Source organism: Hippopotamus amphibius, chromosome 15, assembly GCF_030028045.1.
Source record: "Hippopotamus amphibius kiboko isolate mHipAmp2 chromosome 15, mHipAmp2.hap2, whole genome shotgun sequence".
Classification (NCBI taxonomy): domain Eukaryota; kingdom Metazoa; phylum Chordata; class Mammalia; order Artiodactyla; family Hippopotamidae; genus Hippopotamus; species Hippopotamus amphibius.
The window spans coordinates 7449102-7462303 of record NC_080200.1 but is presented as its reverse complement, the minus strand read 5'-3'; the positions used below and the strand labels follow the sequence as shown (position 1 = coordinate 7462303).

Here is a 13202-nt window from a genome sequence, read left to right as displayed (position 1 = left end):
CGTGCTCATCGCTTTTCCTCCTCATCCCTCCACGCCAACTCCGCTGCGGGGGCGGGGCGGGGGTGGTTCGCGGGCATTTTTCAGGAACTTTCTGTTCCGGCTGGAGAACTCGCCACTCCCAAGATGGAGGTCCCTTGCGCCGCCATTAAGCGCGAACCCGCAGAACTATTCCCTTTAAGGCTTCACAGTCCTATCCAAGATGGCCGTCTCAGTTCCGGCCCAGCCACTTGCCACTCTCAACATGGCGGCCACGAGCCACCGTTCGGGCAGCGCAGCGTGCTGCCGGAAGTGACGTTTCCATCCATTTCTGCTTTCTTTCTGCAGGAGGAACGGTTGGCTGCTGGGTCAGGGGGGCGCGGTGGATATTGACCTTTGCCCCAGTCTCGTGTAGGTGCCGAACTAGTGGGGCGGGAGGGCACTCCACTTTCCTTTTGGCGGCTGTCGAAGGGTGTGCCTCTGGAGAGGGAGACTGTTAATCCTTTCAGCCGATTGGCGGGAACTGGATAGCTAACCTCCCCCTACTCATAGGGAGCGGAGGTTTTGAGATCCGCCCCACCACTGATTTGGGCCAAGTGAGATTCCCCTCCACTGGGCACGGTTGGGGAGATCCCCCCCGCCCCCAGTATGGGAAGCAAAGTGAGGCTTCATTGCCCGGAAGCGATGGAGGAATCCAATTGGCTGGAGGGAGAGGTGCCTTGCTTCGGCTGGAAGTAGCCCTTTCCCATTGACCTGCCGCCCCTTTCTTGCTGCAGCGTGGGGGCACAGCGAGCGCATCTCCAGGCAGCCTCCTTCCTCCGACAGAACCCGTTTCCGGCGTCCGAGGCGCCAGCGAGATGTTACTATTGCTGCTGCTGCTGCCCATGTGTTGGGCCGTGGAGGTCAAGCGACCCCGGGGCGTCTCCCTCACCAGTGAGTCTGGCCACCACCGAGTGGCCAGAGGTGGGGGTGGGGAGTGGGAGGCTCCTGGGAGAGGCACTTACAGCCTGTGGTCTCTGGGCAGGGAAGGCGACACTGCTCAGCTAGGGGGTGAGGGAAGAGGTACCATTGGGTCGGAGGGCCTCTTCCTGCCCTGGACTGAGCCCCTTGCCCTCCACCCCAGACCATCACTTTTACGACGAGTCTAAGCCTTTCACTTGCCTGGATGGTTCTGCCAGTATCCCTTTTGATCAGGTCAATGACGACTACTGTGACTGCAAGGATGGCTCAGATGAACCAGGTGAGCTTTTTCTTTATTCATTCACTCATCATACATTTATTGAGCAGCTGGTGAGGGCCAGGTCCTGTGCGGTGACCAAGACATCCAGTCCTGTCCTCACAAGGCTCCCTGTTGAGTGGGGGGAAGCTGGCACAGAAGCGGGTGGTCAGTGATTTGGTGAGGAGAGCCGGAGGGGCTATGGGAGCCTGGAGGGGGAGGGGGTTGGCAGGGTCTAGTTCTGAGGGCCTCGGTGAGGAGAGGCAAGAGGGAGCTCTGGAGAGTTTTGTTTCAGGCCCCGAGTGTGTCCTTCCTTCCGTTACTTGGCATCAGTTATCCTCATATTTCTTGTGCTCTCTATGTACGTGGTGGGTGTGACACGCTGGATTCTGAGCACACTGCACAAACCCTCCCTGTCTTCTTCCCCACAGGCACGGCCGCCTGTCCCAACGGCAGCTTCCACTGCACCAACACTGGCTACAAGCCCCTGTACATCTCCTCCAGATGGGTCAACGATGGAGTCTGTGGTGAATGAGAACACCTTGGTGCTGGGTGGAGGGAGGGAGGAGGCACTGCTAGGTCTGATGGTGCCCTCACCTCTGCCCTCAGACTGCTGCGATGGGACAGACGAATATAACAGCGGGATCGTCTGTGAGAACACCTGCAAGTACGTAGGTGGCCCCCCCCCCCCCACTTCCCCTTCCCCACCCTCCCCTGCCCTGGACCTTGCCTTGCCCCGCTGAGTGAATCAGGTTCCCTCTCTTTTCTGCTTTTGTGTATCGAGGGCTCACCCCATGCCAGATGTCTTGTGAATGCTACATCAGCAGTTTCTCCTCTGGCCTGGAAGCAGGTGCACTTTGTTTGCCTATTCAACAGATGAGGAAGCTCAAGCTTAGAAAGGAGGATGGCTTCCTCAGGGTCACATAGCTAGGAGGTAGCAGAGCCGGCACGCGAACCCAGGTCAGTCTAACTTGAGACTCCATGCTTTTAATTGCTGCGCTCTGCAGCAGGAGGTGAAAACTGAAACGCCCACAGGCAGGTAATCTAAATAGCATAAGTGGCCAAGGATGAAGCGGTAGGGACTGGTGGGGATTGTAGCATCTAAAGGGACAGCTGCCCTCCACTCCTGTGCGTTGGGGGCAGGTGGCAGGGCCGGATTTGTTTTCCACAGAAGCTGAGAGTCCTGATACTCACGTAAACTCTTCTGATGGAAGATCTTTTAAGTAGAGAGTGGATTGAGCAGGAAGTCTTTACCAGCCAGATTGCCCTTTGTGTCTGGGAATCTGTGACTGCTGTGCTTTTCCCTTCTTCCTCTCTTGGGAGCCGCCTTCCAGCCCTGCATCCCAGCACCCCCTAGTCCCTCCCCGACCCTGAGAAGGTGGGCGGACCCTGCCCACTCTTCCTCCTCCCAAGGACAGGGGTGAGGGACCCTGAGGCCAAGAGCCTGGGGAGGTGGGGGAAGGAGGGTTTGTTCTCCTATCTTTGCTAACGTAGGAGGGTGGTGGCAGGGGGGTTGAACCATGTTGGAAGAGGCAGAGCTGCTGTATGCTAAGTGGCCCCCGCCCCCTCCGGTGGTGCCTGTGTATCTCCTCCCCCCAGAGAGAAGGGCCGTAAGGAGAGAGAGACTCTGCAGCAGATGGCGGAGGTGACCCGTGAAGGGTTCCGCCTGAAGAAAATCCTGATTGAGGACTGGAAGAAGGCCCGCGAGGAGAAGCAGGTGAGGACGCCTGTGGGGCTGACCCAGGACAACCTGGAGGTGTGGGCTGGTGAGGCCGGCTTCGGTTTATGTGTGCTCCAGCTAGTGGTGTCCTGGGGCCAGTTACTGTCTGTCCGCGCCTTGGTTCACTCGTCTGTCCATCTGGTGTTTAGTCGCCGCTTAAGTTGGTACTAGGTGGGTACAGGCATCGACCTGGGCCTTGGGTGTCGACTGAAGTGGGCTCGGAGGAGCTCTGCTGCTTCTCGGACAGGAGGGATGCCTCTGCATCCGGTTCCAGCGTTCTCTCATCTGTAAGTTAGGGCCAAGGACTACGTGGCTTCCCGGTTCTAGGGGAGGACTCGAGACGGGGTCAGTCAGCCACAGCCAGGTTAGTTCAATAGGTTTAGTGCTACGGGGGCAAAAGAGGGTGTGTCCCCAGGGGTGCGTCTCTCCCTCCCCCATCTGCCATCCCCTTGGCTGTTTGATGGGTCAGAGTCCTCAACTCTCCTCCTGGGCTCCTACCCGACTGACTGAGCGAGGGCTCCTGCTCTGTTGCTATGCCCGGGGAAGGTTCCAGGTCTTTCTCTCCCACCCCCATGGTGCCTAGTGAGGTGCCTCCCGAATTCATGGGGCAGTGTATTCAGGGCCAGTGAGATCCTTCCCTAGTTTAGGGGATATTGGCGGAGCCACGTGGTCAGGTTGGCTCCAAGTAACTTTTTCCCTCCTGGGCAGCAGACCAGGCTGAAGTGTCAACCAGGGTCTTGGGAGGAAAGTGATCCCGTGGGGGCTGGGGCTAAGACCCTACCGCTTGTGACCCGCACTCCTAAGCTGGAGCCCACCCAGCACACACATTCTTTTCTGAAATGGCCACAGAGGCCCAGGAGGTGCAGTGCACTGAGCTTGTGTACCACGGCTGGAAGCAAATGTGGAGTTAGATGTGGAACTGCCTCAGGGGTGCATCATCTAGTGTGAGGGACACACAGACAAAGCGATAGCCAGGGCTGCGGGGAGTAGGGATGTTTGAGGCTGCAAGGCATAGAGGAGACTCTTGCCTGGTTCCTCTGCTCCCTGAACCTGTGTTGAGGGCAGGAAGCAGAGAAGACATCCTGGTGGAGGAGGCCTCCATTTAAACTGAAATCTGTCAGGTAACTCAGTTAGCCAGGCGTAGTGATCCAGGCAGAAGGAAAGCGTGTGTGAGGAACTGGAGGCAGAGAGTGTGTGGGGCTCTGAACATTGTCAGGGTAGTTGGATCTTGGAGTTGAAGATACTGATGGGGTGGATGGGGCTGGAGAGGTGGGCAGGGGCCTGGTCATGCGGGGCCTCTGGGGGCTGCATTGAGGTGTTTGGATTTCTCTCCAGTGGGCTGCCGGGAAGCACAGCAAGGGGAAAACCAAGGGAGGGTTGTGTGGCCATTCTGTGGAATAGAGGCAGGGAGATGGCAGTCTGCAAGGAAGAGGGTGGAACAGGAAGAGAGCTGGTCCCTGTCTTTTGCCTACACAGAAAAAGCTCATTGAGCTGCAGGCTGGAAAGAAGTCCCTGGAGGACCAGGTGGAGATGCTGCGGACACTCAAGGAAGAAGCTGAGAAGCCAGAGAAGGAGGCCAAGGACCAGCACCGGAAGCTGTGGGAAGGTACATCACTATGTCCCCGGGGTGGGGGCGGGGTGACTCGCCCTTGGCTCCTGGCCAGGAGGAGTCTGGGCCCAGGAGCCTCCTGGGTGTTATCTCTTGTCTGTTGTTTTGCTGATTTTTAAAATCATGGCGCTTTAGTTCTTCATGTGCCTAGTGATTCTCGACTGTGTGTTGGTCATTGTGTTTAAAAGTCATTTATAGGAGTGACTTGCAGCATAGGATGAGAGGTCCTTCCCTAGAGGGGAGGGGCTTTCTTTCTGCCGTCTCTGTGGGAGCACGAGCACTCAGGGATCCCTTGAATCCCAAATTCAAGGCTGGAGATTCCTCCAGCGTCTCAGGCAGTGTGAGGTGAGGTCTGAGCACAGGCTGGGTGATTTCTGGTCCAGCTTATCCCAGAGGGGACCCCTGTGGGGTCATAGTTATGTTGGGGGTGGGTGGTCATCTTGGACTTTGATTTTTGTTTCTCTTCCCTCACAAGTTGTCAAAATGGACATCCACATTCGCCAGGATTGGCAGAATCCCTTAGGGTAAAAGCGACTTCCACATTCTCTTGCCTTCTTGACTTCCTCTTCACCTTGGCAACTTTTACTGCCTTAGTTGGTTTTAAGGTCATTTTTTTTTTACGCTTTGGCCAGCATTTTCCTGCTGTTGGCAGATTGTGCTGCCATCATGGGAAATCTGAAGCCTTGGCCTTTGTTCTCAGTCTTTTCTGTGCAGGGAACACATGGTGGAAGGAGGATAGAAGGGAGAGGTGGGACAGAAGCCCACCCCAGACTAGTTAAAAGACCAAGCATTGCCAGAAGGATTTGGAGGTGTGGCCCCAGCTAGTCACAGGACAGGTGACCGGGAACTGGCAGGCTTCTCTCTGAGGCTGTGCTCTGATTTCCTCCCATGTCTTTGAGCATCTGCTATGTTCTTCCTTCCTTCCTTTTCTGTGTCCTGATTTCTTGTAATCAGAAATTCAGTTGTTCCTCTAACAAGCATTTGCTGCATGCCTGTTATGTACCAGGTACACCCCAGTTGCCGGCAATACAGCACTGAACAAGACGGAGAAAGCCCTCTGTCTGCAGAGGGAAGGAAGGAGTGCCAGGAGAGGGAACAGGTGCAAAGGTCCTGAGGTAGCATCTTGTCTAGTTTTTAAGGAGCAGCAAGGAGGCCATGTGGAGGAGTGAGAGGAGACTCCCCGCTTTGTTTACATAACATCAGCTGCTTTTGTGATACAACCACAGAGTTGAGTGGTTGCCAACAGAGACCTTATGGCCTGCCAAACCTAAAATTGGGCTCTTTACAGTAAAGTTTGCTGATCCTTGATAAAGACACTGGTATTCTCTCCCACACTGACCTTAGGTGAACCAGAGCACCCAGCGCTTGTTTCACAAGGATCACTGTGTTGCTTCTGCCTCCCTTCCCTATGAAGTACACCCAGACGTAGCCCCATTTCACAGATGAGGAAGCTGAGGCCAAACAGGCCACTGGCTTGCCCAGCTAGATTGATGCCCAAATCTCTCCGATTGCAGAACCTGTCCCTTAAGTGCGGGCTTGAGTCACCTGCCTGCTCCTGTTGCGCTCAGGGCCCAGCATTGCCCTGATGGCCTCCTGATGGCCTCCCTCCATCAGGCCAAGCCATTCTTCAGCCCAGCAGTCTTCCTGGCTCCCTAGTGCCTTGGGGGGGACAGCATTTGGGCCACCATTGCCTGGTTACAATGGCCCCTGCCATCAAGTGCTTCTCCCTGCACTGCACTCTGTGCACTCACCACATTGGTCTGATTGCCTTTCTCCTGAAAGTGCTGCTTTTCATGGCTCCTGGGCCTCTGCTCCAGTCATTCCCACTGCAAATAGAGAGGTGTCTAGTGGGGTCCAGTCCCAGTGCTCAGCAGTGACACATGAGGCCCCATCCTGCTGCCCTGCTCACCTTGAAACGGGAGCAGCAGATGAATGAGTCTGTGTGCTGTGCCCCAACCCCTCAGCTAGAACTGCCTCCACAAAGACTTTCCAGCTTCCTTTCTGAGATCAGCCCTTCTGATCACATGTAACTTGAACCCACTTCATTTAAAGTGCAAGCTTTAGGCCCAGTGGGACCCTAGGCTCCCTGGGTGGCAGGAATCTTCTCTTCATCTCTGGGCTCTGCCTCCTTTGCTGTGGGCTTCCTTCCAAGGCAGGCTCTGCCCTCCCATGCCAGCAAAACCACAGGCAGCACCAGATTTACTCCCTTCTAACTCAGTAGCCTCAGCAAATTAGAGACCACCACTTTCCCACAAGCCCCAGCACAAATCCCAGGGCAAGCTCCCATTGGCTCGTCCCAGGTCACATGGCTGCCCATGAACCAATCCCTGGAACTGGGAGGTGCAGCATAGGTTCTGATTGGCTAGGCCTGAGGGTAGAGTGGTTAATTGCCCACAGGGGAATGGAAGAGGGGTATTATAAGGAGGTGAGGGTGTGTGCTGAGAAGGTAAGTCTGAGAGTTAGAATTGTCCTCCTTTGCTGAGGTTTTTTTTTTTTTTTTTTTTTTTAATTTATTTGGCTGCATTCAGTCTTAGTTGCACCACGTGGGATCTTTGTTGCAGCACACAGGATCTAGTCCCCTGACCAGGGATGGAACCCAGGCTCCCTGCATTGGGAGTGTGGAGTCTTAGCCACTGGACCACCAGGGAAGTCCCACTGGGGTCTCATTGCTTCTGGTATTCTCTGCCCTCTTGGGTTCTGGAGTGAGTAGCTGGTGACCAAGTTAGACTTGTCCAGGGCCGGGCACAACATGGGGTCACCCAACTCCGACTTTTAAGGGTGGTGTGAGTTCCAAGGCCAGGTCATCCGGGGTGGGGTGGGGTGTGTGAGTGTGTGTGAGACATGGGATGTGACTGGGGCCTTGAAAGAAGGCTGGGAGTTCCCTGCTCTGTTTCTTCCTAGTTTCCATGTGATTTAAAATATTCCATCTGATTTCCATGTTCTCTGTTAAAAAGACTTTTGGGGGTAACAATCCTGAAAGTAGTGAAATAAAAAGGGAGAGTGTTTTCCTCCAGGGCAACCTCTACACAGGAGACATGAAGCCTTCCAGACCTTTCTTGTCCATCCTAGGCAGAGATGCAGTTCTGCAGAGCGTAGTAACTCTGAGTGTCAACTCCACAACCACACTTCACGTGCTCAGTGGCCACGTGTAGCTGGTGGCTGTCATTTCGGCCAGTGCAGATGTAGACCATGTCCATGTTTGTGGAAGTTCTGTGGGACAGCACTGGTCCACACGGTGTATGGGTGTTGTGCTCTGTGTGTGTATCTCATTTCCTTTCTTTTCTCTCTAACCCTTCACTGTTTTCCTTATCGTGGTAAAATCCACATAACGTACGATTTACCATTTCAACCAACTTGAAGTGTACAATTCAGTGGCATTGAGTACATCCACAATGTGCACCCATCTCTGCTATCTAGTTCCAGAATATTCCCATCACCCCAAAAGGGAATCCTATGCCCATCATGTAGCCCCTCCCCCCTCCCCCCCAGCTCCTGGCAACCTCTCATCTGCTTTCTGTTGCCACGGATTTGCCTGTCCTGAATGTTTCATATCAACGGAACTGGACAGCGTGCGGCTGTTACGACTGATTTCTTTCCCCGAGCATCGTGTCGTCAAGGGCCATGCATGTTGTCGCTTTGTGTGGGGGCCTCCCAGACATGGCAGACCTAACTCGCGGACCCTGCCTGCCCCTCACACAGTCCTCGATTGTTCAGACCATCTGTAGACCCCCTCAGCTGCCCCTTCGGGATCTCCCCGCAATCTGGCACCTCCTACCTCCTTGGCCACCCGCACCCCCCACACTGGCCAGCCCTTGTCATCACCTCGTTCCCACCCTCACACTGGCCTGACTCCGAGCCCCAGCGCCCAGTGGCGGGCCGGGCGCAGGCGGTGCGGTGAATGATGGAGCTGGCCCTTCCACAGAGCAGCTGGCCGCCTCCAAGGCCCAGCGGGAGCAGGAGCTGGCAGCCAACGCCTTCCAGGAGCTGGACGATGACATGGATGGGGCGTGAGTGTGCCGGCGCTGCCTGCCCTGGGCTCCCTCCTCCCACTCCCCGCCTGTAGGAGCCAGCCAGAGCCCACCTCCTCGCCCTGGGGCCTGAGCCAGTCCTAAGCCCTCTCTAAAGGAGCCTCTGCTTACTCACATATAAGATGGGTCTAGAGCAGCCACAGGGGGCGGGGAGGAGATGAGGGAAACCACTGCCTCAAGGAGCTGGGTGAGGGGACTTGGGGTCCCATTACTTTTCTGAAGCCTGCTCTGTGGCCTGGGACACTTTGGTGACAGTCAGAGTCCCGCCTGCGCCCCTGAACTTGCCACTGACCTCAGACGAAGGGCTCAGTGGCGGGTGGGCTGGTCAGGCCCCCCCCGAGGGAGGTATGGGACTTTGGAGGGACCAAGAGGGCAGAATGGGCAGGGGCGGTCCACTCCCTGGTTGGCAGTGGTGGCGGGTGAGGGGGGACAGGATGTGGCGCCTGGGCCGTCGTGGGTATTTGGGCTTGGCTGGGGGGAGGGTGCCAGGACAAGGGCAGTTTTGATGTGTTGGGTCTAGGGGTGGAAGGAAGTGGAAGCTGGGTCTTGGGGGGGACACAGGGTTGTCCAGGTGTCTCCTACTCCCACTCCTGTGTCTCTTCCTCCCTTGAGCCCCTCAGGGTGGTAGAGCCTCAGGAAGGGCTAGTAGGCAGAGGACTGGGACCTGCTGCTCCCAGGGGCGGGGGCAAAAGGGGGCCCAACTCCAGACCTCCTTTTCCCAACTTCCTGCTGCCCCAGGGTCCTGACGCAAGTTCTCCGGAGGGGCCCTGGCAGGGGGAGGTGGGCAGCTGGCCAGGAGCCAGTGGGCTCACCCCTCTGTTGGCTTCTGCCTGTGCCCCAACAGGGTCTCCGTGGCCGAGCTGCAGACCCACCCGGAGCTGGACACAGACGGGGATGCGGTATTATCAGAAGCGGAAGCCCAGGTACCCAACCTGCCCCCTTGCTTGGGACTCCTGGAAGGGATGGGTGGCCCTCAGGGCTGGGGGCCCGAGACAGGCCAGGCCTGGGCTACTCCCACGGAATGTTCCCCGCCTACTCTGGGCCAGGGCTTCCCGGGGGTCCAGCGTGGCCGATGCAGCTGGGCCTTGCCGGGTGAGCGGGAGGGCCGCCGTCCAGGGCTGCTTCCCCCTGCCCTTGGGGGCCTTGTGGGGTCACGCGGGTGCCCCGGGATGTCTGGTCAGGATAGAGCCGTGTTCCCCGTACGTGCGCCCCCACCTGCCCCACCAAGTGCACGTACCTGATTCGCCCTCCTCACGGGTGGGTCTTTAGCCCTCTGTCCTCGCGGGTCTGGACACCGGCTCCTTGGTCCCTCCGAGGGCCCGGCCGCGGCTGGTGCTCTAGCCCGCGCCTCTCTCCGCTTCTGTCCCCGGTCCCTCCGTTCCCCACCCCCGCACCCCTCTGGCCCCCTTCTCTTTCCCACAGGCCTGTGCTGCCCCCTCCTGGCTGCCATGCCGCACCCAGCCTGGCCCCGGCCCGGCCGTGGGCGGTTAGGGCGCGCTGTGCCTGGCACCGCAGCCCGAGGGCACCCGCCCCCCCAGCCCCACGAGAGTGCCTGGGGTGCAGGGGGGGCACGTGGGGGTCCTGCTCCCGACACCCCCCCACCACGATGCCCACAGACCCTCCTCGGGGGAGACGCGCAGACGGATGCTGCTTCCTTCCGTGACCGCATCTGGGCCGCCATCAGGGACAAGTACCGGCCCGAGGTCCGTGGGGGGAGGGGAAGGCACGTGGCCCTGCCCCCCTCGCCCCGCCCCTCGATGCCTCACAGAAGAGCCGCCTCCGGTTCTGGCACCAGGCCACCCGGGCCAGCTGGGCCACCCCACCCCCTCCACGGAGGCCGCCCCGCCCCCAGCCGTCTGTCCCTCCCTCCCTCCAGGCTCCTCGGAAGGGGTGGAGACATGAGCTCGCCCCTTGGGCGATGGTGTGAGCCTGGACCCGAGCCCTGGGGGTGGGGATTGGACCCCTGAGTCCACAGCACTGACCACTCCGCACGCCCGCCAGGGGCTCCCCACCGACCCGTCGCCTTCTGCACCTGACTTGACGGAGCCCAAGGAGGAGCAGCCCCCAATTCCCTCACCACCCACAGAGGAGGAGGACGAGGATGAGGAGGAAGAAGAGACAGAGGAGGAGGAGGAGGAAGAGGAGGACGAGGAGTCCCAGGTGCAGGGGGAGCAGCCCAAGGTGTGTGTTTAGGGGAGAAGGGGGTGGTGGGGTGGGGGTGGGGTTACTCGCTGACTCTGTCCCCACCACCCCCAGCAGACCCCACCCCAAGTCGTGCCTCCGCAAACGGCCAGCGCCACTGAGGAGGACAAGATGCCGCCCTACGATGAGCAGACGCAGGCCTTCATCAATGGTGAGGGGCAGAGCCTGGGAGGGAGGAGCCCCTCCCCATCACTTGCACCTGCAGGGGCCCAAGACGTAGGCCTTAGCTGCTCTTGGAGGCAGGCTGGGGCTGGCCCCGAGCAAGCCCAGGGGACCTGGAGGGGGCTTCTGGGGCCGGGGGAGGCCAGCGCCACCCCCACCAGTCCCAGGGGCCCTCCGGCCTCCTCGCGGGCTGGTGCTTGTTTTGTGCCGCCCCTGGCAGGTGAGGAGCCGGCTGGGCCCCGGGAGCCCTGGTCCTCTCCCTGGGGAGCCGAGAGCCCAGGCAGCGGGGTAGGGTCTGCCCTGGGGCTGGCGAAGCCCACAGGGTCTTCCTGGGCCCAGTTCTGGCCCAGAGCCGGCAGGCGTTTCTGTGGCATCCCCTTCTCTCTCTTCCCGGTTGGGGGTGGGGGAACCTCTGACCTCCTTCCCCGCCCCCACCAGCCGCCCAGGAGGCCCGCAGCAAGTTTGAAGAGGCCGAGCGGTCCCTGAAGGACATGGAGGAGTCCCTCAGGTATGGGGACGTGGAGGAGTCCACCCGCAAGGCCGTCTCCCCATCGGCCCCACAGCTGCCTGCTGCCGGGCTCCCCAGAGGAGGTGGTAATGTGGAGTCACCCGGGCAACCTCAGGCGAGGTGGCGGTGGCTCCTGCAGGGAGGGGTCCCTAGGTGACGGGGAGCGGAGCCCAGCCTCCGAGAGGCCCTGTGCCGCTTCAGTGGGCCTGCCTGTGTTGTCCCAGGTTGTGCTGCAGTGTCCCCAGCTGGCCCTTCACTTCCTGGCCTCCCCTTTTAGGAACCTGGAGCAGGAGATTTCCTTTGACTTTGGCCCCAACGGCGAGTTTGCCTACCTGTACAGCCAGTGCTACGAGCTCACCACCAACGAGTGCGTCCCCCCTGGGCAGGCGGGGCGGGTGGGCTTGAGGGCGCGGGGCGGGTGGGCTTGAGGGCCTGGGCCTGAGCCAGCGGGGGGCAGGAGTGGGGGGGGTGCGTAGGGGCAGTCCCTGGAGTTTGAGGTACCTGTGTGCCTGCTGCGTGGGGGGACGTTGTAGACGTTGGGGCCTGGGGAGGCCAGCGCCACCCCCACCAGTGCCAGGGGCCCGTGTCCTCCCACCCACCAGCCCCATCCCGTGACAGGTACGTCTACCGGCTCTGCCCCTTCAAGCTCGTCTCGCAGAAGCCCAAGCTCGGCGGCTCCCCCACCAGTCTCGGGTGAGTGGGCTCAGGCTGGGCTCCCCCCTCAGCCCCTGGTCCCCCCGGGCCCCCTGGCCGGCCGCCCTCAGCACCCCCCTCTCCCGCAGCACCTGGGGCTCGTGGGCTGGCCCCGAGCACGACAAGTTCAGCGCCATGAAGTACGAGCAGGGCACAGGCTGCTGGCAGGGCCCCAACCGCTCCACCACGGTGAGTGCCCGGCGGGCGGGGGGCGGGCGGCGTGCAGGATGCAGGCGCGCAGAGCCTGCCTGAGCCCTGCCTGCCCGCCGCCCGCCCCAGGTGCGCCTGCTGTGCGGGAAGGAGACGGTGGTGACCAGCACCACGGAGCCCAGCCGCTGCGAGTACCTCATGGAGCTGATGACCCCGGCCGCCTGCCCGGAGCCGCCGCCCGCACCGCCCGCCGAGGGCGACCACGATGAGCTCTAGCCCTGCCCTGCCCGGCGCGGAGGTGGGTGGGGCGCTGGGGTGCCCGTCGCCTCGGCTTGGGGGCACGGGGGGCGTCTAGGCTGCATTGCTGCCACCCCTGCCCGTCTCTCTGTGTCTCATTTGGTGTCTCTCCGGCCCCAGAACCTCAAGACACGGAACCAGCCCCCAGTGGTGCTGCCCGCCTGCCCCTCCGTCTGTGGACCAAGGCCTGTCCCTCTGGGTCTCCTTGCCCTCCCCACGGGGCAGGAACCAGGTAGGGCTCCGTGCCCTGCTCTGGAGGTGGGGTGGGGGCAGGCAGGGCAGAGCCACGTTCCCAGGCCCCGGCTGCCTCCACAGGTGGAAGAAAGGAGCCTGCCCTCCCTGGGCCCTCACCCTGGGGGCCCACCCCCACCCCCATCCCGCCCTGTCCCCCACCCAGGGCATCCGCCTCCTCTCCCGGTGGGGAAGAGTGACTTGACCTGTGACCTCCAAACAATAAACGTGATCCCTCAACTCATCAGCGTCTGTCCTTGCTCGGGTGTGGAATGGGCCGGGGGTGGGAGAAGGCTCAATGCAGGGGAAGCAGCTGTGCATATCCTTCCCCATCAGGCTGGCTCCACAGTTGTGGGGTCTCACGTGAGATGCCCTGTGGACAGCACAGCCTGGCGCCATGGGACAGAGGG

General features: G+C 60.2%; 1 protein-coding gene across 5 annotated transcripts; it reads left to right on the top strand.

Moving 5' to 3' along the window:
• Positions 1 to 299: 299 nt before the first annotated feature.
• On the top strand, positions 300 to 13028 carry PRKCSH (protein kinase C substrate 80K-H). Of its 5 annotated transcripts, none has more exons than XM_057709884.1 (18): positions 300 to 387; positions 753 to 909; positions 1100 to 1216; positions 1624 to 1719; positions 1802 to 1859; positions 2792 to 2909; positions 4389 to 4518; positions 8444 to 8528; positions 9394 to 9472; positions 10166 to 10252; positions 10551 to 10730; positions 10806 to 10902; positions 11352 to 11421; positions 11699 to 11788; positions 12040 to 12114; positions 12204 to 12303; positions 12394 to 12562; positions 12682 to 13028. In XM_057709884.1, the coding sequence occupies exons 2-17, from the start codon at positions 834 to 836 to the stop codon at positions 12538 to 12540; spliced, it is 1605 nt and encodes a 534-aa protein (XP_057565867.1). In that variant the 5' UTR covers positions 300 to 387; positions 753 to 833; the 3' UTR covers positions 12541 to 12562; positions 12682 to 13028. The 5 variants fall into 5 exon arrangements, with proteins under 5 accessions (XP_057565867.1, XP_057565869.1, XP_057565872.1 ...); XM_057709886.1 differs by having other exon boundaries at positions 305 to 387; positions 802 to 909; XM_057709889.1 differs by lacking the exon at positions 300 to 387 and having other exon boundaries at positions 754 to 909; positions 10551 to 10709; positions 10809 to 10902.
• The last annotated feature ends 174 nt before the right edge of the window (positions 13029 to 13202 follow it).

What these genes read in the sequence shown, in the direction of transcription:
- PRKCSH (XM_057709884.1), top strand. Translation starts at nt 834, where the DNA reads ATGTTACTATTGCTGCTGCTGCTGCCCATGTGTTGGGCCGTGGAGGTC. An exon ending in CCGGGGCGTCTCCCTCACCA is followed by an intron (nt 910 to 1,099) that starts GTGAGTCTGGCC and finishes CCTCCACCCCAG; the next exon opens with ACCATCACTTTTACGACGAG. An exon ending in GTCTGTGAGAACACCTGCAA is followed by an intron (nt 1,860 to 2,791) that starts GTACGTAGGTGG and finishes TCCTCCCCCCAG; the next exon opens with AGAGAAGGGCCGTAAGGAGA.